This window comes from Psammomys obesus, unplaced genomic scaffold, assembly GCF_907164565.1.
Source record: "Psammomys obesus unplaced genomic scaffold, mPsaObe1.curated_primary_1811, whole genome shotgun sequence".
NCBI classification, from domain to species: Eukaryota; Metazoa; Chordata; class Mammalia; order Rodentia; family Muridae; genus Psammomys; species Psammomys obesus.
In genome coordinates, this window is record NW_026596166.1 from 229,644 (window position 1) to 256,402 (window position 26,759).

The window sequence follows — 26,759 nt, forward strand, 5'->3', positions numbered from 1 at the left end:
ACACACACACACACACACACACACACACACACACACACACTGCCAATCTCCATCCCCCTCGAGTCCTCCCCTAGGACTGGGTGGACCCTGCCTGGGTAATCGTTCCCTGCCGTATTTAAAAACCACAGATGTGTTTGGAGGGGACTTAATTTCGGGATTGCAGGCAGCGTCTCCTGAGAACAAGGGGGAAAGCCGGCGCTGAGCTCCTGCCTGCCGCCAGGAGCTTCCAACTCTGGGAAATCCAGGTCAGGACGCGTCGCTTCCTTGCAGCTGCCCGCTGCCGCCAAGGTGCTCCAGACGCCGGGCTCAAGGCTCCGGTGGTTGGACTCCGGGTAGGGCTTGCGTCCGCATTGGATCTTCCGCACGCGAGGTTGGCGCTCGGTGTCCCGGAGCCGCCGAGGAGCGCTGTGGAAAGCTCCCCTCCGCGCCGGAGGAGGCTAAATATGCGCGGCTTGTCATTCGGGGTGGCTGCCTCCCAGCTGATAGGGTGACGTCGGGTTCGGAGGCTTGGAGATTGGCGCTTTGATTTGGCCCCTTGCGGAAGGCTTAATGGGTAAAGCTCCAGGCTCGCCCAGAAACCGGCCCCTACCCACCCCCCGTCCTCCCCGCGCGCGCGCGGCGAGGCCGAGACGTCTCCCGCGGTGACGGCGGCGGCCGAGGCTGAGCCGCGCGCTCCCAGCCCCGGGGAAGCCCCCGCCGGAGTCCCCTCCGAGCCGCCAGGGCGCGCCGCGCCGCTCGCCCTCCGGGCCGCCACTCCCGCAGGGCTCCCCAGCCGACGGAGGCCCGGACTCCGGGCCTTGCCTGGGCCGCTTCGACAGCCGCCCCCCTCCTTGGCTGGGCGCCGAGGGTCAGCACAACGCTCCCTGAGCCCCCGGCCGGCCCCGGCGCCGGAGCTCCGGATGCGCCTCCCGGCTGTCGCCTGACCGCTCGCTGGCCCCAGAGCTCCCGGCGGGCGGCCGCGGCGGACTGGCATGCCCCGGACGCCGCTTGCAGCTCGCCCGCAGCCCGCGGGGGAGATGAGCCCCTGCGGCCCGTAAGGAGGCGAGCGGCGCGGGCACCGCGCACCTTCCTAAGCCCGCCTTGCTTGCCCCTCGGGCTCCGGAGGCTGAGGGGGAATCGGTGAGTAATGGGATGAGCCCACGGTTCCCCACCCCACCCCCGGTAGGCGGCAGGAGCAAGGGATGCCGAAATCCCTCTTGGGTCCCTGATGGAGACCCGGAATCCCCAAGAGGGTCCCTGATGGAGAAGAATCATGATAAGTTTATTTCTCAAGATCATTCGCGTGCACTGCCTTGCGGCGGGTTTGGTGCCAGAAAAAGTGGGGGAGGGCGCCCGGGGAAAGTATACGTTGTGGATGCGGCGTTGGAGGGAGGATCTGGCAGAGTGTCTACTTGAGGGTGCTGGGGGTGCTTCAAGAGACGTCTGTGAGCTATGGCACAGTGCTGCCGTGTGTGTGTGTGTGTGTGTGTGTGTGTGTGTGTGTGTGTGTGTGTGTCTTGCCGGTGCCAGGGTGTGTGAGCTCCTGGGGCTGAGTGCCCACCGGGTTCTGGGGCTAGGAGGGGGACCCTTGGCACGCGCGCGCGCGCGCACACACACACACACATAAACAGGCACACACACACAAGCACACACACACACAGGCACACACACGCACACACGCACACACGCACCCCAACCTTGGGACTCCATTGCCACCAACCCACAAATGCAGCGCACCCCTCTTCCCTCCAGCCCCGGTGGACTCCAGGCAAGAAGGAGCAACTGTTAAGTCCTGAGCTTCAAGACCAGGTGTTCTGGGAGATCTAGAGCCCTGTGAAGAGAAGAGAAAGTACATACCCAAGCCCCCCCCCCCTTCCTCAAAACACACACATACACAGGCATGCGTGCGCACACACACACACACACACACACACACACACACTCACACAATTAAAGGCCAGCTCTGTTTCTGCAGGCCCTGGCTGACCTGCCCTGAGGACCTGAGCCACTGGGGCAGAGGATGAAAATGATTTGCTAGAGGGGTTTGCGGGGGGGGGGGGGGGGCGCAGTTTTTCCTTTTCATTCGTTGTGTTTTATTTTTAACCATGGAGAAGGGGGTGGGGGGGCTAGATAGAACAAACGCCTCTAATGCAGTGCTGTAAATTTCCTCACTCACTGCCTGTCTCCTCTCCTCTCCCTGTTTCTCTTTTGGCAGTTTAAAAAAAAAAAAAAAAAAAACAGACATCTGAACGTTCTGGTGCTAAAGGTTTCCCAGGCAGAAAGACTGAAATTAGGTGCAATTTATCAGAAACGCAGGCTGCAGCTGGGCACCAGGTGCCCAGCTCCTGGGTGGTCAAGAAACCCCCACAGGGGGAGGGCTGTGGGTACGCGATAGGAACACATCCGGTCTTCTGGTGGGGTACCAAAAGGGGAGCCTGCAGGCCTCTAGCGACCTGATGACTTGCAGCAGCCCCTGTGATTAATCTTCCACAGCTGTTGTGCCCGGTCCGCTGGAGCTGAGCTCTTGTTTACCTCGGTTTTCAAATATAGCTGCTGCGCCATGCTCTCCCTGAAATCGGGGACCAGTTCACTGAGTATGGGTCAGTGACCTCCCGCTGGCCTTTTGACCCACCTTCCTGCGCCCTGGCTGCCTCTGGCTGGCTCATCCAACTTAAGAGAGGAAGCTTCCCCTAAATTCAGGCCTTACAGTGTTGCAAAAGAGGATGCTTTCATTGACTGGATCGGGACTGGTTACCCTGGGCTGGCCTGGCACTGCGATCTACTATTTTCAACACAGTCCTTCACGAAGGTCTCTTTCTTTAAATAAATGAACTCTGCGTGTGTGTGTGTGTGTGTGTGTGTGTGTGTGTGTGTGTGTGTGCGCGCGCGCGCGCGCGCGCCACGCGCACGCGCACAGGAGAATGCGTGCATGTTTAAGGAGCCTCGGTGCAGCCAGCATAGCTGGGACTTGAATGCAGAGGTTCCTTCTTAACTTGAAGGCCATGGTGCAAGTCCCTCTACATGGAATGCTTTTCTTCTTCCACACTCCAGCTCTCCACATCCTTTACCCGAGAAAGCTTTCCATTCCTTCTCTGACTTCCTACACTCATAATCTGAACCCATCGCTTTGAAGTGATCTAAGACGAGACTGAATTTTACTGAGTGATGCTGGGCACAACTCCAGACAGTGGGCTCTGAGAAGGGATGGAAGATGGCTTGCCTTTATCCGCAAACAGTATCCCCAGGGCCTATGCCTGTGTCTGGCATAGAGCAGGCACTTGGTAATTGTTGGGTTAAACTAATGGAATCAGATTGTTACAATTGCTCCTTAGGTGTGTTCTGCTCCTGATCAGAGAAGGGAGAGAAGTTTTCCCACCAACTTCCTTTTGCTGCTGTTTGCTTTGTTCTGTTCATAATATCAAGCCAGGCCTGGTAGCACAGGTCTGTAAACTCCCCTGCAGGGTTACAAATTTAAGGCCTGCCTGGTAATTAGTGGGATCCCAAACAACAACAACAAGAAAAGATTGGTTTGGGAGGGGGGCACACAAGAAAAGCTTGTAGCTCAGTGGAAGGCCCTCGACCAGGATGTTAACTTAATATGTAGGACTACAAAAATGAAATTCCTTTACTCTGGGTCCTTCCATGAGCTGACACCCCGGTTCACTCTCCCCACCCCACCCCTCCTCTTTTCCTGTGCAAAACAGGTTTTTGTTGTTGGTGTTGCTTTGTTTCTTGTGTAATCTCTGGTCACTGTGATGGGTTTTGTTCACAGGCAATGGTGTGCCATTTTTTCCCACCCAGCATGGTCCAGCCATTGCCCACAATCAGGATTTGAGAGATGTCACCATCCTGATTTCCCTCCACACTACTAAGTTTGATAAGTAGAGAGGAGGAATCCTCCTCACTCAAATCCAGTTGCTTTGCCTATAGGTTCAAGTATTTTCTCCAAAAGAGAAAGCCTTCACTTGTTCTCTCGGGGAGACATTTATTGAACAAGCATTCCACAAGCACCTACTCTGCCAGACATGAGCCAAACTGAATGGTTCTTTTTCACATAGACACACTTTCAAGGACAACCAAACAGTGAATAGGCCATTACTGTATAAAGTGATTTCTGCCACATGAAGGGCAATGGCAGATCAGTGGAAGTAAATAAAAATGATCACCTTTCCTCAGGGCCTTGAGAGCTGACTCTTGGGACAGCTAAGCCCAGAAAGGAAGGGTAGGTCAGGTTAGCTTCGGTCGAAGTAGCAAGGAGAGAGAGGAGAGTGAAAGACACTGCTGAGTGAAAGAATCACTGTTTAAAAGGCCAGAAGTGGAGAGGATTCCCCCCCCCAAATGCTTGTACACAGAGATACAGGAGGATGTGGCTAAAGAAGTTGCAGGTCAAACCATGAAGGGCTTGTACTCTGTGCTAAGGATTCATGTGGAATTTTCCAGTGAGGCATGAGGAAGGTTTTAACTCCAGAAGTGAAGGGTTGGCATTTTATTCAACATGAAGAAAGTGGCTGAACCGGAATGTAGGGCCAGTGGGAAGTTTCTGTAGACCTCAGAGTGTGCTGATGGAGGGAGGGGTTCCTCTATAGAATGTTCTTATACTTTTGGTTGTGAGCAGAGCCCTTAATGGCTGAGCCATCTCCCCAGACTTAGAATATTCTTTTAAGGAAGATGGTCCACTAATTTTCTTTAATGCAGCTGGCTAATGTTTGATTGTTCATGTGTCTTGAATAGACATTCTAAACTCAGCCCTAGACAGAGAAGCCTTAGAAGGAAGGAGAAAAGGCTCTAGATGTATAAGATATACTTCCTTAGCACAGAGCAAGGCAAACCCTGAAAGATGAAGGATAGAGAAGGAGTCTGGGAGAAGGATTTACATTTGTTATTAGTCCGTTGGGCAAGACTTCTAGATTGAAAAACTCAACATGTGTATGAAAATAGACTTCTTTAAAGAACTATATGGGAAATGGATAAATCTAATTGTAGGAGCCCAGATACTTGGTTATTGTAGACACAGTCACACCGCCTAGGCAAACTGCTTCATTTCATCCTAGATGTTGTATGGAACAGGCCAAGGAGCATGAACTGTCTTGATACTTGGACTGACAAGTAAGGTGGCCCTGGATGTTGAGGGCTGGATCTGGAAGTAGGACTAGAAGCTAATCCTACTCCAGCTTCCGGGTGGCACTTTAGAAACGCCTTGAGAGGAGAAGGCCTCAGCATCCAGTGGAAAGGGGAAGAGTGTGTGATGCCATTGATAATCCTCCTCAGTGTCCTGTCCACTCCAGTTGGCCCCTCTTCCTATCCTGTCTCTACTGTCAGGACCAAGAAACATCCCCTCCCCCCCCCTTTTCCTGAATGGCAGTAACTCTCTTCATAAACTGGACTTCTCTTGTCCGAAATATCTTGCTCCTTAACACGGAATCCTCTCTCTCTAGAAATTCTACTCTAAAAAGAGCATCGCTTATTCCCTTTCCCCTTTCCTACCACCCTCTCGTCTTATTTTTATTAAACAATTGGAATGATAGTCATTATTCTATTTCCTCATCCCTCAATTGCTTATCCTTTTCCATTTTTCTCCATATTCTACTGCAGCACCACTCAATCTTCAAATTATAGTGAGTACTCACTCTCTCACTCCATACTCACCTCCATCAGAGAACCCTGGCCAGTAGCCTCTTAGGACTCCCCTGGATGGACTTCTGGTAAACTGAGCTCTCCTACTGCCCCTCATTCACTTCTGCTCAAACAATCAGTCTCCTTCCCAGATTCCCCTTTCTGCAGCATTTCTTGGCAATCTGCCCTGGTGAGCAGGATGTTCCTACAGCATGTGCCTCTAGATCCCCTTGCGTATGCCTTATTTCCAGCCACTTGTGCATTGCCTGCAACAGCATGTCCATCAGTTTCGGGATTTGAACATACTCAATGAACCTTAGCTGATCCTCCTCAGTGGGCAGTCCCTAGTTTCTACTGTAATACTTAAGGGCTTTCTCAGTATGACTGGCAGTGCTCTAGGGCCCCAAATGCTTCAACCATTCTGTTTCAACCTCAACACTTCCTTCTCCTGAGGGAGGGGGATGTGTTACAGACTATGTAAACCATTAAGAATCCAGTATAAATGCTGTGTCCTGGGGCCTTCCAGATGCTCCACCACCCGTACTACCTACACCACCACATTCCCTTCCTAGTCAGGCAGGAAGAACCACCTTGGGCCTGTTCCTCTTTGCTCCTCAGAAGGAACTAAAGGGAGAATGAATTTAAAGGGAATCATGAAGGTGTGTGTGTGTGTGTGTGTGTGTGTGTGTGTGTGTGTGTGTGTGTAAGAGAGCACAGCTTCAAAGAAAGCAGATAGAAGATGCTTCTTGTGAAAGGGAGGCCCACACACTACTGGAGTTGATTATGTAAGAGAAGCCCCCTAGCTGTATCTCACAGAGATGACCCTGAGTGCTTGCCAGACTCCACTTTTTTTTTTATTTAGGCAATGAAATGATTGAATTCCATATTTCAACATTTTACAACTTAAGATGACTGAAACAGCATTAAGACGAATCAAGTTCCAGGAGAATGGTCTAAGGAAAACCTGTAAAGGACAGTGATTCCCAGCTTCTCTGGGCTACCCAGGACATGTCAGAAGGATGCCAGCACTCACACCATAAGTTATGTTGACAATAGAATCTGGAGGTGGTCTCTGCGGAGCAGCCTGGGGCAGGAAGAAAAGCAACTTCTGCTCTAGGCTGTGCTTTTTCTCACAAGCCTTACCTCTACCCCAATGTCCTTTCAGTTTAGGGATTGCTTTTACTTGTCCCTTTCTCATCTGACATACTCCTTCTGACCGGGTGGAAGGAGACTTCTGTAGCCAAAGGAAGAAGCCTAAGTACGGTTTTGGCTCCATACTTACTGGTGTGAAGACCTTGACAGTTTGACTGGACACAGAATTCTTATCTGTGTGGTCACCCCCACAGGAAAGCTAAACAAAATCATGCAAGTGAGAAGTCTTTTGTAAACTCTTGGCACATCAACTAGCTAAATCTTTATTGAATGAATGATGCAGTGTAAATATTGGTTGTCACTCTCATGTACTCTGGAAGAAAAGGCCTGTGCAGGAGAGGGGGCTAGAAATGAGAGGAGAAACTGTTGATTCCAACTTAGACTGTGCTCCAACACCACGTGGTTCTTCTGGTTCCTCTGCTTTTTGGAGGCTTTAGCTATAAACTTTTACTTCTTTTCCTGAGGGTCATCAGGAAGCTGGAAGTCCACTCTCAATATACATGGTTTCCAAATCACTTAATCCTACAGTCATTATTCATTCATTTGATAAATACTTATTGAGCCCTCCTTATGCCAGACTCTTATCTGAAGCACTGTGGTGAACGGAAAGGGCACATTTCTTGACCAGATGGAATTTTTATTTCTTGATAACCCAACAAACAAATAGAAAATGTTCAGAAAATGGTATGTGCTATGAAAGATATGAAAAATGATATGGTGGAGAGTCCTGGAGAAAGGCTGCCTTCAGGTAAGACAAATGGAGAAAGCCTGTCAAGGAAGGTGGTATTTGAGACCTGTATGAAGTGAAAAAGTGACATGTGTGAATACCTGGGGTAAAGACAATTAAATGTAAAGATTGTGAGGTAGATCCATAGTTAGCTTCTTTTAGAAATATTAAATAACTTTAATCTCAATGGAGCATATAGCATATCAACGGGAGGTAAAGTCAGAAAATTCTTAGTTAGAAAAGAAAAAGAGCTTCCAGAATAGGAATGACATGATCTCTATAGTAGATATTTCTAAAAAACATTTCTGGTTGATTTTCACAGCCCTAGCCTATAATCCCAGAACCCAGGAGACGGAAGCAGAATAATAAGTTTAAGGCCAGTGTGGGCTAAACAGTGAGGCCCTGTCTCAGAAAAAAAAAATTCTGTTTAGTATGGAGCAGACTCTAAGAGTTGAGACAAGATTGGCAGCTGTTTCAGCAAGCAAGGTAAGATACGTAATTCTGACTGGATAGGAGTTAGACAGGAGTGTGCCACATATTTGTACTTAGCAAATCTGAGAACATATGCAGGCAGCATAATCTTCAAAGAAGCTGCAGGTCTAATGGGCACACAACAAGCACTCAACAGACAGCAAAGCCACCATTACCACCCATGAATCAATGAACAAAATTAAGCTTTCTTGGACTCAAACTTGGCTGTGAGTTAATCTTAACATTCTGTATTTAAATTGGTTTTCTCCTATCACTATTATCACTATTTCCTAGGAGGGATGCATTCTATAGTCTCAGCTTCTTCTGCATGAACTACATTCTTATTTTTGATAGACAGGAAATGTCTAACTAAACCCCATTCTCTAATGCGTTTTTAAGTTCCTGGACTTCTTGCTGAAATTTAGATACTGATCTTTTGCACACCTCTCCTAGCTCGTTGAGGATGGGGCAGGCATATTCTATCAGTGTGCTTCTAAAGCTCGTCATGTCTGGGCTACTGAGTCAAAAAATAGCTCTTCACCTGCTCTAGACTGAGGAGCAAATTTGTGCCTTGGTTCAATTCCAAGGACTTCCTGATCTCTTCCTGGAGAGGCGAGAACTCCCTGCTGGTCTTATTTGTCTAGTGTTCCATAAAGTTCTAAGCTCAGCAGGTGCATGGCTTGGATATCTTTATATTAATTCCTCCAGCTTCTATTTCTTTGAGCCTGGATCTCTGAACCAGAGGGAGCATCGCAGGACCGGTGTGATGGAGAAGACCCTGGTGATGAGCTTACTCTTCATTCCTTTCTTTCTCTGTCATCTTCTTATCACTGCTATCCAACTTGGACTGCTTCTACTTTAGGTAGCTCTGAAATCTACATCTTCCTTAGCATCAAGTTCTCCTCCCTTCTCTTTCCCTAGTACTGAGAGAGTCTAAACTGGCCTCTGCCTCCAGTAGGCCCTGATTTTGCCCATCCACGGAGCTTCCATGCTGTTATTACTGCAGACTGATTGTCTAAAAGAAAACATGAATCTTATGTCTTCTCTGATTAAAAACCTTTCAGCCTATATTGCTTCTAATGTTCTTCAAGGTGATGCCCAAATTCTCTGGCAGGGCATCCACGGCCTTCTAGAGATACTATACCTACTTCCACAGCTGTTCTCAGATGTCCTCTTCTGTAGCACATTGTCTGCTTTTCTCTAAATGCACATTGCTCATTCAGCCTTCCACACCTTCCTTCAAGAATGGGCTTTCTGCTGTCTTTGTTGACTGGCTTTCACCTATTTATCTCCCATTTCATTTTCAAGGCATAGATACAATGTTGGCTGGGTCATAGAACTGGCTCCAGTGATCCCCTGACATTCTAACCCTTTCTTCTTCCAACTTTCTTAGCACACCATTGTATGTGCTTCCAAATATAACACTTGTTTTGTCCTAATTACTCAGTTTTCTGTCACTTTTCTTCAGTGCAATGTGTGCTTCTCAAGAAAGATCATATTTTTGTTCTATTACTCAATTTTGAAAAATCTTCGGTCACAGCATCCCTGACAGATGGTTCTCCAACTTCCAGTTTGAACATTGCCAAGAGCTGGGGAAATTGATATGATTCTTATGAAATTTTTGCACATCCATTCAGTGAATCTATACTAAGCATTTACTATACGCTAGACACTAAATTATGCAATGGGGTACAGAAATATCAGATAAATCCCTAACCCCTCTTCGAAATTACTTTTTTTTTAGTTTGTAGGTCGGGAAAATAAGTTTAGAACAAAGCTTTAGAGAAACCTTCTCACAATAAGTCAACCGCTGTCACACAACTAATTATCATACAAGCTGGAGTTTGTGGGTGAATGAATGAACAAAAAGATCACAAAAACTAGAGATGACCTGTGTTGTCATCACTGAATGAAAAAATAACTAGAAACACATTTTGCTGAAAACAGATGAGCAGCATCATTTTCCCATGAAGATAAGAACACTCTATTTTTATATATGTTCAGGAAAAGTATAAAATGCAAGCTTAGAGAGAACGACAAGGAAAATCTCATGTAGATGAAGAATACTATCCTTGGCAAAGTATGAAAGCAAATAGGAATCCATGTAGGTGAGAGACTGGCCAACTACATAGCAAGGCTTTCTTGTAACCACTTGTAAATCAATTCATGACCTACTGCAAGTCCTCCTGGTCCTAGAAAACACTTAATGGTTGAAATCCCAAGAGAGATATACATTCAGATACTCGTTTTCTTTCTTAGCAATATCTCAAAGATTAATGGTGGAACAGTAGAACATTATAAAAATGTAAGTATCTAGGCTCTACTTCTAGGAAGCCTAAACTCAGAGCTGAAGTAGAAACTAGATGTCTCCACTTTTCAGGGCTCCAAAGTCATTCTGGGGGACAGACATCTCTAGAATACGGACTTACTTAAACCACTGTCTACAGGGTTTGGTTTCCAGCACCTACATGGCAACTCAGAACTGTCTGTAATTCCAGTTCCAAGGGATCTGATGCCCTCTTCTGGCCTTCTTAGGCACTTCATACATGTGGTGCACATGCACGCATGTAGACAAAACATTTACACACACACACACACACACACACACACACACACACACTCACACACCACACTTTAAGAAAACCTAAACAAAAAAATCTTCTCTGTGTTGAGTTGAAGTCCTTCATGGAACTTCCAGAAAAATGTAGACATTGTGCTTGTACACAGATAATTCCAAGACAGTGTAAGCATGCTTCTATGCTAATCAAAGTATAAAGAAAACAAATAACTAATTTTTTTAAGTAGAGGAGGAGGACATTGTTAGGGAATGCTTCCAAGAAGAAGTAGTGTCTTGAGACCCAGATTGCTACCCTACTCTTCCATCTTCTCATCCTCTGGGGCTTAGAAGCAGACTGAGCATTTGACATACTGAGTTTAAAAGCTCAAACATGTCACCTACCTGGCTAATGGACCCCTTGTGAGTTGTCAACTTACTAAGCTCCCATGACCTCATTTCTGAAACACAGAACAATGCCAGTCTCATTCTGGCACTGTGAGGTGTTAAACAGAAGATACAAAAGTGCCTAGCACAATGCCACCCATTGAAAATGTTCTTAATGGATGTGTGTGATCATCTTTATTGTCACTTTAAAGTCCATGATTCATGTATAGTATGAGGAGACAGAAGCTCTGCTCTGTCTATGGACTTTCATTTCTTGTGTGTGGGTTCCATGACATCAACATATGGTTCAGGTGCCATTAAAGCATGAGAAGGTCAAGAGAAGGCAAAAGATGACATTTGCATAAGATTGGAGAAGGAGGAGCTGTACAGTATCGCTCCCTGTGTTGCTGCTAGATTGACAACATTATTTTAAAGCTCTGCTGCACTTCAGCCACTCCCCACGATATCACCATAGAGGCACCAACCTGAGCACTCAGAGCAGAACAGGAAAAGGGTCTTAATTACTTCCCAGGACACCGTTATCATCAATTATTCTGCTCTTTACTTATCTCTATCCTCCATCAGAAGATAAACTCCATAAGGCTGTATATGAGTTATAACTCATTCATAGCTGTACCTCAATCGCTAGCACAATGTCTGGCCCTAAATGGACAAAGAACAGTTGCTTACAAAATGGACTCAATCCAAGAGGCTTTTGGTAAATCCAGAATGAAGACTCTCCTTGACCTTGTCTCAGCCTTATGTTCCTACCACCCTCCCTTGGCTTATTCTTTATCCTCCAAGTTCTCCTTGGGAGTCTAAACTCCAAGCCTGGCTCTGCCACTGCTCTGAGCTGATCTAACTTAAACGTGTCCCTTCCTGATGGTCAAAGAATCTTTGAGTTGAATAGCTGTAAAAACTGTCAAACCCAACCTGGGCTTTATAGATGATGCAGGTATTGCCCTGAGAGTATCATGCACTTTCTGGGGTGTCCCATTCACTGAGACAGAACTGGAAATCGATCTTGCTCTCTGCTTTCAAATCCAAGGCTTACTATTGCTCCAAGCTGCCTTGAAGCATTTAGAACCTCCAGGCTCATGGAGGAAGCCTTGGCATCCAGAAAAACTCACTTTGTTCTATCTTGCTCAAAAAGATTCCCAAAGCTGGTACCCAGCATCATGTGTTCCTGAAGCGGACTTCCAAAATTCAGGTGTCTTAGTAACTAATCTTGGCCAAATTACTTAGTCTTTCTGAGCTCTAATGTGCCACCTGTAAAATGGATCTGATAAAGCCTTCTCCCCTGGGAAGACCAGGAGAAGACAAACTGCAGGAAAAGCATTGAGTATCATGTCTTTCTCCATGGATCCAGGTTCTAATGTGTCAACCAGGCTACTTAAGAATCAGAAGACACATCTATCTGCCATATTCCTTAGAGTAGGGAGTTGAGAGCCTGCATTTCTCAGGTTGTCTTATTGGAGGGAAAGAACATACCACAACCCTCCCCACCCCCGCAGGTTGGCAGAGGAAACACAGGAAGCCCTGAAATGTGCTTGCACCCAGATGACATGTCAGTGTCAGAGCGAGTGCAGTCTGACTGCATCTATAACTTTAATGTAAATTGGCTGTGACGCCTGTGCAGGGTCCCAGATTTAGAAGCAGAGCAGAATGACTCCACCGAGACTGGTGACAGGCCCCAAGCTCTGTTCCCATTGGAGAAAGTGGAGGGCGTAGCAGGAGGGAGAATTGTTCAGTCTGGCCTGGTGGCATTGTTTTATTAATGATCTGGACGAGCAGAGGAACAGTGATTTTAATTAAATTTGCCAGTGATATTAAAAGATGTCAGGAGCCACTGCTGAGGATACAGACACCTTGCAGAATGCCCTGGGGGTTGGGGGCAGAGCATTAGGAAAATCAACCGGGAAAGAGACAGGAGGTCACGGGCTGAGCCAGGACATGCATTTTACTGAGGGAGCAGAATGGGGACAGAGGGTCACTCTACGTTGAATAGAACAGTTTCTTTTTATCTGCATCTGCTCTGTCCCCATATGCATTTTGATTTTGAACTGCTCTTCCTACTCCAGTCTTCTCTTATAGCCAATCTAAGCCTTTGGTGAGATGGATTTTTCTGAAATACGAATCAAACCATGTCATTCTTCTGTTTAAAACCCACCATTGGTTTTCCTTGTCTTAGGATAAAATCTTATCTTCTCAGCCTATCATAGAAGAGCTGTGGTGAATATACACTCGCCCGCCATCCAGCTTCTTCTTCCTCTTCCAGGTTCCTCTTCCTCACACCATATCTCTTATAATCCAAGGCACACAGCAGCCTTTCTCAAGTTTCCATGTCTTTGCTTGGGCCTTTCTCTTTAACTGGAATGTCCTTCCTACTTCTATTTCTTATTATTTTTTTAAAGCTCGCTCATGCTTGAAGACCTATTTCAGGGATCATCTCCTCCAGAACTGCCTCCCTGAATCCCCAGCTGGCTCAGCACCCTCCCTGGGTCTCCACAGCATTCTGCCCTTACCCTCACATTTTATAGGAAAACTATCTATTTTTGTGTCTCTTTCTACTCCTACTCAAGTGTACCTTTGTGGGCAAACACTGTGTCTCATTTTTCATTTTACCCAGTGGCATGTAGTGGCAAATCACAGGCGTTCGTCAATATTTGTTGAGCTGAATGATGAGAAGGAGAGTATTCAGGTGAGTGACTGGAGAAGGCAGCTAGCAATAGCCCTATAATCCTGGGGACTCTGAAGCTCTGTCAAGTGGCTAGTGTCTTCTATGTGGGGACAACAACACAGCCACATTTCTCCTGAGTCCTTGTCAGACTGGAAGCTGACTGGAGCTATTGATGTTCTACACCAAAAAGGGACATTTTGGTGAAACTAAACGGTCAAAACAGTATATTTTATTCCATTTCCCTGTGTGTTTTGGCTCTATTAATGATATTTTTGCCTTATAATTTGAGTAAATGATTTAAATAATTTTTACTTCTAAAATATGAAAATCAAAATATTACTAACTACAGAGGGTTGTTGTAAAAATTAAAGGTAGCATGATGTGTGTGGTAAATACTTTTAAATGGCAATTTTTAATAATCTCTTTCTCAAGTTGAGTTCTATTCCTGTGTCTGGGACTTTAAGAGGGTGAGGCGACCCCCTAGAAGGTTAGAATCTGTTTTAGTCTTTGTTTGGACCTGGACCAATGGCATTAAAAAAAAAAAAGATGATTGGCTTGGTCATTAGAGCTGTCCCCTTACAGTCTAATAATACCTCAGCCAGAATCTATTTTCTGATGGGGCCAGAAAAAGCAAGTAGGCACTCCTAGCGTTTTCCACTTTCAACTCCAAACAGTGGTGCCGGTGCTTCCTAGCCAGCCACTTTTCTGTCTTTTCCTTTTGTTCTTGCCTTGTTTTCTTGGAAAAACAGCCTCCAAATCTGGCCCCGTGACAGTGTGTTGTCCATGAGAACCAGGCATCACAATGTGCCTACAGGCCCCTCTTAAGTCTCCAGCTGCACAGAGTAAGTAAGAGTGCTTGCCCTGTTGATCAGGACAACACTCACCATGTTGCCCCATGTACTTTCTCACCTGTGGATGCCTACCCACTCGAGGATGCCACTCTCTGTCACCGTAGGCTCTTGATTAAAAAGCTGCTTTGGCTGTGCTCATCTCCCATATGGGGCTTATGAGAATCTGCTAAATCAAAGGTTTTGAAGTAGAGCCAAGAAGCCAATGTACTAATTTCCCAAGGGTGAATGAGTATTAGACTTGTGAATGGGGACCTCTGTGCACATCACAACTCCCCAAGACCATTTTTAACCTTCGAATGCTATGCTGAACATTATGAAGCCCTCTGCTCTTCTATAGTCACCTCATGACCCCTTTATCCTCTGAGTGAGGTCAAAGGTAGAGGGCCCAAACCACTGTTATGAGGACTGGTTTCTGGACTAGTGTGGGCTTCAGCACTTGGGTGCTGTTCTAGATAATATGAAGGGGAGTTGATCCACAGCTTTTTGGAAAGAAGGCTTTTGTAGTTAAGAGTAGACACTAGACATATTTTGTCCTGGAAGGACCTCACTCAATGGATAAAGAGGACATGAGATGACCACAGAGGGACAGAGTGCTTCAAGATTTTCAGCATCACATTCAAAGGTTAAAAATAGTCTTGAGATCTGCCTGTCTGAGTGTGAGCTTTGGAAATTTAAAGAGAGGCTACACAATCCCTAAAGAAGAGTCATCACTTGTCTGTGAGATCTTTACATATTTCTTCAAAGCAATTAGCAATAATTTTGATCATAAAATAGCTTTTGAAGAAGGTTGATTGATCTCTGAGGAAACTTCTTTTGGTGGCTACATTTATTCATTTCAAAAGCACACATTTACGGAACACTGCTAAAACCGCCTTAGGATCCCACAGTAAATAAGAGAGCCCCAGTCCCTGTTCTTATGTCATCACGGCCTAATGGATAAGATATTAATATCTAACACTGGAAAATAAATGTAAAATTTCAAAGTATCCAAAATGCCATCGAGGGAGAGTCCAATGACAGTACATTACAGAGAAAACTGCCCATTTTTAGCACTGACGGGAAGTTTTTGTTTGTCTCAGAAATTGACACTTGGTTGATACCAAAGCGTTGTCATGATTGGAAGGTACAGAGAAGTCTCATTTCAGGCATGAATCATGGCATGTGCAAAAGTTCTGATGTGGATGCTGGCTTGTATCATCAGGGTGAAATGAAGGAAGGACATTGTTAAAATGTAGTGAGAGAGTGACAGAAGGTGAAGTGGGAAGATAATGAAAGATGTATATCCTACAAGGCTTTTACAGGTCCTGGCAGGGAATCAAGGATTTAAATCAAGAGAAAAAAAAAACACGACAGAGCTTCAGCTAAGGGGATGGTATGCTTAAATCTGTTTTGTGGAGTTTATTTATTTATTATTATTATTATTATTATTATTATTATTATTGTTGTTGTTGTTGTTGTTACTGTGGTTGACTGGGAATATTGCTCAGTGGTAGAGTACTTGTCTAGCATGTGCGGGCTCTTAAGATTTTAAGTCCCACAATCCCAATATTACTATTGCTGAGCAAGGAAAGTGGAACTGAGATTTATTTTTCTGACAAGAGGTAGGGCTTTTCGTTAGAAGGTCTGTGGAGTAAGGAGCAGCAGGTCTGTGGAGTAAGGAACAACGGTGGCTTGGACCATCATGGTAGGTGGTTAAGATCAGAAAGAGAGCTAATAAAACTTAGTGCTGGAGTGGATACAGAGCAGGAGAAGGGAGAGGAATGATTGCAAACTAACACTTGTTATCTAGTAGACAAATAGCTAGTTGACTGGGGCAGAACTTGCAGAAATGAGACCCAACGGAGAAAGAAGAGCTGACGCAGAAGATTAGAACCTTGACTCCTTTAACTTTAAGGTGCTGTGCAAAGGATGTCCATATTCCTACATTTCTAGCTCCACTCACAGGATTTTAGTGGAGCAGAAAGGGCGGCTTGCTCATAAAAATTACATGAACTCAGTGGCTGGCTCTTTAATCACCTCCCCCTGAGGGGGGGAGCAGCCTTGCCAGGCCACAGAAGAAGACTAAGAAGGACAGTCCTGATGAGACCTGATAGGCTAGGGTCAGACAGAAGGAGAGGAGGTCCTCCCCTATCAGTGAACTGGGGAAGGGGCATGGGAGGAGATGAGGGAGCGAGGGCAGGATTGAGAGAGGATAAGGGTGGGGCTACAGCTGGGATACAAAGTTAATAGATTGAAATAAATAAAAAATTATGTTAAAAAAAGAACACTGATCACAGCACTTGGGAAAACTCCCACATGCCTATAGGCATATGCTATAGCCATACAATAAAATACTACGAGATATTCAAAACAAAACAAAACAAAAAATAATGACTTGGTTGTTTTTATTCCTGGTCTGTCTGAGCGAGCCAGTAAGTGAAATTCTCAAATGCTCAGAAGCTCATAGCCTTAGTTGACAATACCGAGAGTCCTTTAGTCTCAACACAAAGTCAGTACTCAGTGCTTTGAGCCCAACAGATGAAGCTGTATGGCACCACCAAATATACAAGTCTTGAAAAAAGCATATATGAGAGATGCTCACGCATTTTAATCCTCACAATTTCTACTCCTTGACCCCTTCCATGTTGTCACGCTGAGTTCAGTGGCTAAATGATCAGCGTATCCATAGACAGTTCTCAGCACAGAGGGGTCCTGAAAGGTGCAGTGGGCAGTGTCAGAGGCACGCCTTGCATAGTTTCGGTTTAGCTACAGTACAGGCAGCATTAGCTGTGAAATCAATTTTAGTACTGTTTTCTACTCAGAACTCCTGGCTGCCTCCAGAAGCTTTGTGTTTGAGGAAGGAGCTTCTAAACCCCTGAGAGCTCGATTACACACAGAACAAGGTGTGCTATATCAGGAGACCAGCCCATCAAAAAACATGCTCAATTCAACATATATGCTTGGAAACCTGAGTTATGCAAGATTCTTGAGTATGAACACAGGGCAAGGAAGACTGAAAGTTCTAGCAACAGTGTACGTGGGAAGGAAGACTTGAGGACTGAGCGCCTATTTTAAGTTGATTCTAGGGGCAAGTAGTGCTACAACTCAGGGACTAGGAGGAATCACTAGGGTTTCCATCCCTAGTCTTGCCAGTTATTTCTGATCACTCTTCAACTGAGTCTCCACCAGATGGTTATTGAGGACAGAGAAGCTATTTATGTCTCCCATTGACATCTATTTTTCCAAGTGAGAGACGGACCCATATGTCAGTGCCATATGTCAATCGAGGTGAACCATCCATTTGTGTTGGTGGGAACCTGCCAATGATTGCCCCTGTTTTCTTCTCACACCTTTTCCTGCCTCTCTGATTTTTTTCCCTAGGTCTCAGGCCTGTCGAGGAAGACCATTGGTGCTGTGGTGGATTCAGATTCTAAGTCTTGTGTATGGCGTGGTTACGGCTGCAGCCTCTCACCTCTGCCTTCCTCCATTTTGGGCTGGTTACTTTTGTGCTCTTCCTGAATGGTCTTCGAGCAGAGGCTGGTGACTCGGGGGATGTGCCCAGTGCAGCGCAGAACAATGAGTCCTGTTCAGGGTCATCGGACTGCAAAGAGGGTGTCATCCTACCAATTTGGTATCCAGAGAATCCTTCCCTTGGGGACAAGATTGCCAGGGTCATTGTCTATTTTGTGGCACTGATATACATGTTTCTTGGGGTATCTATCATTGCCGACCGATTCATGGCATCTATTGAGGTCATTACCTCCCAAGAGAGGGAAGTGACAATCAAAAAGCCCAATGGAGAGACCAGCACAACTACAATTCGGGTCTGGAATGAAACTGTCTCCAATCTGACCCTGATGGCCCTGGGCTCTTCTGCTCCAGAGATTCTCTTGTCCTTAATTGAGGTATGTGGTCATGGGTTCATTGCTGGTGATCTGGGACCATCTACCATTGTTGGCAGTGCAGCCTTCAACATGTTCATCATCATTGGCATCTGCATCTATGTGATCCCAGATGGTGAAACTCGAAAAATCAAGCACCTGCGAGTCTTCTTCGTCACTGCTGCTTGGAGCATCTTTGCCTATATCTGGCTCTATATGATCCTGGCAGTCTTCTCTCCCGGTGTGGTCCAGGTTTGGGAAGGCCTCCTCACTCTCTTCTTCTTCCCAGTGTGTGTCCTGCTGGCTTGGGCGGCAGATAAACGACTGCTTTTCTACAAATACATGCACAAAAAATACCGCACAGATAAACACCGAGGAATTATCATTGAGACAGAGGGTGACCACCCTAAGGGCATTGAGATGGATGGGAAGATGATGAATTCTCACTTCCTAGATGGGAACCTGGTACCCTTGGAAGGGAAGGAGGTAGATGAATCTCGAAGGGAGATGATCCGGATTCTTAAGGATCTGAAACAAAAACACCCAGAGAAGGACTTAGATCAGCTGGTGGAGATGGCCAATTACTATGCTCTTTCCCACCAACAGAAAAGCCGTGCATTCTATCGTATCCAAGCCACCCGGATGATGACTGGGGCAGGCAATATACTTAAGAAGCATGCAGCGGAGCAAGCCAAGAAGACCTCCAGCATGAGTGAGGTGCACACTGATGAACCCGAGGACTTTGCCTCCAAGGTCTTCTTTGACCCGTGTTCTTACCAGTGCCTGGAGAACTGTGGAGCTGTCCTCCTGACAGTGGTGAGGAAGGGAGGAGACATGTCTAAGACCATGTATGTGGACTACAAAACAGAGGATGGCTCTGCCAATGCAGGGGCAGATTATGAGTTCACAGAGGGCACTGTGGTTCTGAAACCAGGAGAGACCCAGAAGGAGTTCTCTGTGGGCATCATTGATGATGACATTTTTGAAGAGGATGAACACTTCTTTGTGAGGCTGAGCAATGTCCGTGTAGAAGAAGAGCAGCCAGAAGAGGGGATGCCCCCAGCAATACTCAACAGCCTTCCCTTGCCAAAAGCAGTCCTGGCCTCCCCTTGTGTGGCCACTGTAACCATTTTAGATGATGACCATGCAGGAATTTTCACTTTTGAATGTGATACCGTTCATGTCAGTGAGAGTATTGGTGTTATGGAAGTCAAGGTTCTGAGGACATCGGGTGCCCGGGGCACAGTCATCGTCCCTTTTAGGACAGTAGAAGGGACAGCCAAGGGTGGTGGTGAGGACTTTGAAGATACATATGGGGAACTGGAGTTCAAGAATGATGAAACAGTGTAAGTAACTATTTTGTATTTTATTCTTCCATAGCCCGTCCCACAGCATCTCTCTCTATACTTTGGAACCCCTCCTCACAGTACTCCCTTGTGTTAGTGTTAATCCCAAACTTTGCTTTCGTCACAGGTATGAGGGGTCAGCAGACACTACTGGACAAGTCCTGCCTCCAAGTCCTCCTTCAATTTTCATTTTCCAAATTGTTTCTGAACAAAGAGTCTTGTGACACAATCTAAGGACACAGAATGTCTTGCCCATTGCAACTCAAAATGATGTGTGATAAAGGTGTGAGGTGACAGAAGCTTTTGTAATATCTTGAAGGATTCTTGTGGCCAAATGAGAGCTAGGAAAGTACACAGACTTCTCCTTCCTCCCTCTTCCATACCAAAGGTTATGAGTTTGGAAACTTATTATTGTAGGATGATGATAGTCTGGTCAGAATATTCTCCAGAAAACAGTTGGCATTGGTTTATTTCCCCTCAGGACCACGATGCAGTTGTGTTACACAGGCAAATCCCAAACACTACTCTTTCTATTTGGAAATTGAAACATCTGATTGAAATTTGGCGATGCCTTTGAGTATATCCATGTGCTACTTTGTGGAACAAGGCTTGTCTAACCCAAATGAGGCAGGTCAACATGACTGGAGTGCTGGAAGTGCCATAGAGAAGAACTCTTAGTGCCACTGTCTTTCGCCTCTAGGCTTGAGTGTAAGCTCCAAATTTTGGCTATGTGGTGAAGGGGATCTATGGGACAGAATTCATCTTCTGTGTGCTCCTCTGTTTCACAGTCTAGACCTACTCTGAGCTATTTCACCACTTGTTGCTCCTCCATTTGACCCCTCAGAACCTGAGAAACTGTTGTTCTGTCATCTCTCCTCACTGAACCTTCCTGCAACTGGGGCATTCTGTCCTCTGCTTGCATAGATAGCGTTGGTGGGAGGGGGGAGGGCAGTGAATGGCTTTCTTAGCTTATGGCAAGATCAGCTTTTCAGGGAAGCTTAGGAGGATGCTGATGAGGAAGGGACCTATCTCTGGGCACCTGTTATTCTCACAGGCAGGAGATGGTGTGAAGAAGAGAAGTGCAATGGAAAACTGCTCCAAGAACCTGTAGCTGTGGGAAATTGAATCATTCAGAAAACAAGGGAAAGGACTCATGGAAAGGGGGTTTGCAGGGCATCCATGGGCTCCAGGAAAGGTGCTTTTGAACCTTTTTTTTTTGGGGGGGGGAGTCCAGCCATGGCACAATGCTCTAAAAGGTATGTGTTCTGCTGGCACCGGCTGGGTGACCCAGGAGATTCTGCTGCTGTATTTTCCAATATATTCTGACTGTGGACAAGTCACTTAGAAACTCCAAAAGGAAACCCTCTCATATAAAGAGTGAAAGTAACAATACTTTCCTTGCCTGGAGGCAAAGTCAGATTACCTTCCTCTTCCTTTCTGCTCTAAGATATTCCAAACACAAATGTAGGAATTGAGTGTAAGTCATTTCCACTTGCTAAAAGAATAGGGCAGATGATACTGAGTCCTGTAGGGAAAAAGCTGTCAGCAGATTGATTTGTTAGAACACTGTTTAGTAATTTTTGCTGAGAAGGATAATCATTTGTTAGCATAAGAAAAACTCATGTCTTCCAGAGAATACTAGCCATTTCTATATGCTCTAGGGAAAGTATTCACGCATACAAATAAAGCCAGGCTCTCAGTGGGAAGATGAACTTTGGGGAACTTCACATGTTTATGGTAATGTTGGCGAGAGTGTGTCCATTTTCAGGTATTAGATGACATCAAATCCACACAGTCTTCTGCAATGGGCTAGATTTGAGGGAAGTCACATTCAATATTTATCTTGCAGTGCCATGGAAAGTCAGTTTGTGGAAGGTCAGAAATTGGTCCCCAATTTCTTCATTTTTCCTAATGATCAGTTACCCATCTAGGGTCTGTGAGCATTACTACACTTTCTCCAAACTCATATGTGTGTGTGTGTGTGAGAGAGAGAGAGAGAGAGAAAGAGAGAGAGAGAGAGAGATTTATGAGTATATGTGTGGTTTGTGTGTATGTCTGTGTGTGGTTTGTGTCTGTGTGTGTATAGCTTGTATGAGTGTGTGGTTTGCCTGTGTGTGTTGATGTGTGTGATTTGTGAATATGTGTGGTTTATATGTGTGTCTGTGTGTGTGTGACATATTTGTGTATGTGTGGTTTGTGAGTGTGTGTGGTTTGTGTGTGGGTCAGTGTGTGTGGCTTGTTTGTGTGAGTGTGTAGTTTGTGTGTCTGTGTGTCTCTGTGTGTGGTTTGTGTGTGTGTGGCTTGTTTATGTGTGTGGTTTGTGTGTCTGTGTGTCTGTGTGTGGTTTGTGTGTGTGTAGCTTGATTGTGTATGTGTGTGGTTTGTGTGTGTGTGTGTGTGTGTGTGGCTTGTTTGTGTATGTGGTTTGTGTGTATGTACATGCTCATGCATGTGCCCATGTGCCTCGATGAACAAGTTTATGTTTTTAATCTATCCCTTTGCCCTGCTGTTTGACGTCAGGATGGTTTGATCCTTTGGCTTTCCTTTACTGCAGAATAGCAAACCCAAAGCACATTAGCCTATTGCTGGGCAGCCACCTGCCCACGGTGCTTTAAACTGTAACTTTATGACCTGTGTGGCAATGCCACAGAGCAGAACAACCATGGGCTCTGAATCCTTTTGGCCAGAAGTCTAACTTCTCTGCTGACTTACCCACACAAGTTAGGAAAAAGATGTATTTCCTATGATGTAATAACATCTGTCTTGCAACACATCCTGTCATACTTCGGGATGCTCTGGCTTCATGGTGTGTGTTCGGTAAACAAGGTTGGCAGCAGTGTGATGAATGAACAGTGTTTTCAGGAGACACTGTTGAGGAGATCAAGTTGCTTTGGATCTCTGTGTGACTGGTCCCTATGAAGAATTCTCACCTGAGCTTATGAAATATTAGATCCTAGACAGGGCCATTCACCTTCTAGAGCACTCGCTCCTTAAGCATTGTTGAAAATACACATCACAACACAAACATCTAAAGTAGAACATTTCCCATAACCTCACAATGCTGCTGCCCCTCCACATATAGGGAAAGAATATGAAGGTCCTGACCAAACCATGAGACCTAGAAATGAAACCAGCTTTTTAAGTAACTTGCTTAATTGAGTCAAGAATGAATACTTTGCAGTTCTAGCTTTCAAGCCCAACATAGCAATAACTCAGCTCTTACCAAGGCCTTCCTGATTGCAAAGCCATTCTGGGAAGTGAGTCTGACACCTTCGGGTACTTGGGCAGGAGCTGAGTGATCTTTGGAAGGATCTCTCTTTTGAGTCCTCCTCTTTTGAAGCCTTTTCACCCAATAAATATCAATATTAGACGTTTGCCTTGACTACAGCCATCTGGGTACTTCAAGTTATGTGCTCTACCAGGGACCCTGGAACCAGGGAGATGGCTCTGTGGGTGAGCGCGCTTGCTGTGCCAGTGTGAGAAGCTGAGTCTGAATCCCTAGTACACACAACATGAACGCATAGTGTGAGCACCTGTAATCCCAGGGCCCCTGCGGAAGATGGAAGATGAAGACAGGAGAATCCTGGAAGTTGGCAGGCCAGCCAACCTGACGTATACAGTAGAAAGACAATAAAGAAATCCTGTCTCAGACAAGGTAAAAAGGTGATGACTGACAGCCAAGATTGGCTTCTGATTTCTGTGGGTGTGCTATAGAATGCACTCCTACATTCACACATACTAATGCTTGTGTGCACACACCAGATCCATGATTGTGTCCTCCTTTACGGCATCTATAGCATTGTGGTATGATGGAAAATCCTGAACCCTGAATTCTGACAAATGGATATGAACCCACCCCTCACTGGCAGTGTAACTTCGCATAGTCATGTCATCTGCATGGGTTCTAGAGATTTGTATTTTGCTGTTGTTGAAGAAACAATAGGATTAATATTATCTATCAACCTGCAGCATAATGATAAGTACAAAATACAAATAGGATAAAAATGCACCTTCAGCACAGTGCGTTCTCCTAGGAGATGCTCAGTCTTTCAACAAATGTTTACTCTACGTTTGTTATGTATTAGTACGTTGCTAGGCACTGAGGGTAGAGAAATGAGACAGGCTGGCATTTCATCTCTCCGGGATCTCACTCTCAGGAAACAAAAGGATCCATGTATACACACAAATGCAGTCACATGGAAGAATGGTGTGTTTGAGATAGAGTCAACAGAAGGGGAGCAAGAGCTCCTTATTGTGTGTGTGAGATACCACTCAGTTATTGAAGAACCTTCATGAAGGGCACATGAGTAATTAAAGTGGAATGGGTTGGTACGGGGCTGACTTATACCTGTATTACAGTGAACCCTGGGTGTTTTGTGATGGATTCTGCCGATGTCTTCATGATCCAGGAGAGTCCTAGTTTTATGACAAGAATTATAGCTTGTAAGTCCACAGCAAATAGTAACAATACCTCTTGGAGATATGAGTTTTGCCTGAATGCTAATTTCACTCCTTAAACAAGCGACTGGCTCTTATATGTCTCAAGATCACAGCACGCTTCTGCAAAATAACAGGTTATTGCAGCTTACAGACATTTGGGGGGTCTCTGGGAATAGTCAAAGCCACAGATGTCAACTATGCAAATGGCAGGATCTACTATAATTAAATAGCAGAGGCCTCCTTCAAAGAAGAACACAGTATTGGCTGGGCTGCACATGTTCCAAACAAATTATATGTTCAAGCTGGAAGTTATTTGACCTCTCATTTTACAAATTATAAAGTTGAATCCTAAGAGCAAAAGCACTTTTCCCAATATTGCGTTGGATATGATGGAAAGCTGGGGTTGGGGAGGACATTAGAAGCTGCCAAGTTAATGTCCCCTTCTGCTTTGGGCATGTCTGTTTTATTTTTATTCACCAGTAAAATGTTAACTTTGGAAAGAATATGACAATTTGGATGTGAAAGCTACTTGGACGGTGCAAATCTTGGAGTATTATGTGACTGATGTCTTAACTAAGAATAATAATACAGCACAGACTATTTTTACCCTCTTGGTTCACCTTGAGACTTTTCAAGGAAGTAAGATCCTGAGCCAATGGAGTTTTTATTTTTAATAAAGGCTTGTCTTCTCAGGACTCTTATGACTCCTAAGGTCAAAGATTCCTCACTCACTCCCAAGAGCAAAGGCAAGGGGCACCTACACAAAGCCAGGTCAGTGAGGACTCTTCCTGGTTCAGTCTTTCCATAAAATTCCTAGATGTTTTCTGTATGGAAAATATGTGCACATTCCTTTCCACCTTTGGCTAAGTTTCCCCTGGCCCCATGAAGAAGGCAGCAGACTGTTTATTCAAGATGTTGTTTCTTATTATTTTTTTTAATGAGAAATTAAGCTGTACTTCCCAATACAGTCTAAAGTCTTGGCACAAAGCCAGTAGTATAAAACTGATCGTTGACAACAACTACTTTATCTTCAAATACAGCAAGACTCACATATATAGATTCTATCCATTGAAGAGCTTTTTGCAAGAATCAAATGTCTTGAGGATTTTGACAACATCACATAAATAATCTCTTAGGAGTTATATTCTTACCTGTACCACACGCTGACTATACAGAGAAGTTAGCCGTATGAGAATGAGAAAGAAAAAAAACAAAACAAAACAAAACAAAACAAAACAGAAGTTTGGAGGAGAGATGAGGAATGTGGGTGGGCTGACAAATATAGGCAAAAATACGATGATCTATAAGTATGAAAATGTCACAACAAACCCCCTTATTTTAGTTGCTAATGTAAAAAAAACTTACCCAAAACTAAAGATTTTGAAGCTAAAACTAAAACCATCATTTTGGAAAATTTTGTTTTTCCAAAGGTGTGCAGATCAGTACATACTGGCATGCACTTGAGGTCAGCCGCTGACTTGGCACTCTCCCTTGCCAAGGGTCAGCATGTGTGGGTACATAATGGATAATCTGTCCTTGCATGAGCTCAGTCCAGTTGCCATTCAGTGTCGTATTAAATCCCAGATGTAGCACTTATTCATGATCCAGATGCTGCTGCAGTGAGTCCTTTAAATTGGCTCTCTCAAAATAAGTATCATCTTGACAGTTACTTAATACTTTGGGTATGGGAAATTTGGCCATAGAATGGACAATGCATGCCTACTACTGCCCATCTCTCTCTAGCAGTCTAGTTCTCCCTAGACTTGGTTTTGATTTCTCAGCTTTTTAGTTTTCTCCCAGTCTGTCCCTTGTGACATTCATTGACCCCAACTACTGTCTCTAACCTTTTCTTTTTGGGTTGTGGTGACTCAGAAGACATGCTGTTACCAGCAGGACAGCTACCTCAGCAGGACAATTTCCTATTGCCTTGGCTGTACACCTTCACATTCGTTTATTTTGCTTCCCTCTGGTATGTTAATTTGCATTTGTAGGATATTTTCTTACACTTGCTTCCTATAAACACGCCCCTGCTACCACCTTACTTACCTGATTGGATGTGCTCCAGGGTCAGGAGAGCTTCTGCTGTGGTGTCCCTGTACTCAACATCTTCCTCGTGAATGTCTTCAGTCACTCTGCTCTTTCAGTCTGGTCCTACTCCCAGCGTTCCCTTCCCTCTTGCTGTTGGCACACTCACTGGGCTGCCCTCTGTCCCCTCTCTGATCTATGACTTCAAGTAAGTAAGAAGGAGCTGGGAAATATCCCTTGAAAAAGCTTGTCATTTGGACAGCAACACTAACTGCAAGATAGAGCACCGAGAAGATGGATGTCTCCCAGGAAACAAAGGCCTCGTGATGATGCCCCATCCTCCTTCACCATAAAGAATTTGCTTGTCTCTGTTCTAGACAGAAAGGTTTAATCATGAGGACCCACAGAGACTAGGGCTGATACCGGAAAACCACCTGGGAGTAAAGCAGCACTGGCTTTGATGCGTTTCCTCCTGAGCCTGTGGCCCCAGTCTCTCGAAATCTCTGTTTCTTGCCGCCATGGCAATTGCATTTATTACTTGCCCGACAACCTGACAATCAACAGTTTTCTCTCTGAACATACTTGCAGCCCTCTCCCCCAACCTGGAAAACTCCTCCATTCTTAATGTTCAAGTTTTCGGAAGGGAACTGCTCTCTCTCTCTCTCTCTCTCTCT

The 26,759-nt window shown here is 45.2% G+C and overlaps 1 protein-coding gene across 3 annotated transcripts in view; it reads left to right on the forward strand.

Moving 5' to 3' along the window:
* The first annotated feature begins 1,058 nt into the window (after positions 1-1,058).
* Positions 1,059-26,759, forward strand: part of Slc8a3 (solute carrier family 8 member A3) — a 103,800-nt gene continuing 78,099 nt past the window's right edge. For all 3 annotated transcript variants that reach the window (XM_055595390.1, XM_055595392.1, XM_055595393.1), the window contains exons 1-2: positions 1,059-1,119; positions 17,775-19,620. In XM_055595390.1, the coding sequence (XP_055451365.1) occupies positions 17,837-19,620 (1,784 nt within the window). In that variant the 5' untranslated portion in view covers positions 1,059-1,119; positions 17,775-17,836. The remainder of the gene's footprint in view (positions 1,120-17,774; positions 19,621-26,759) is intronic.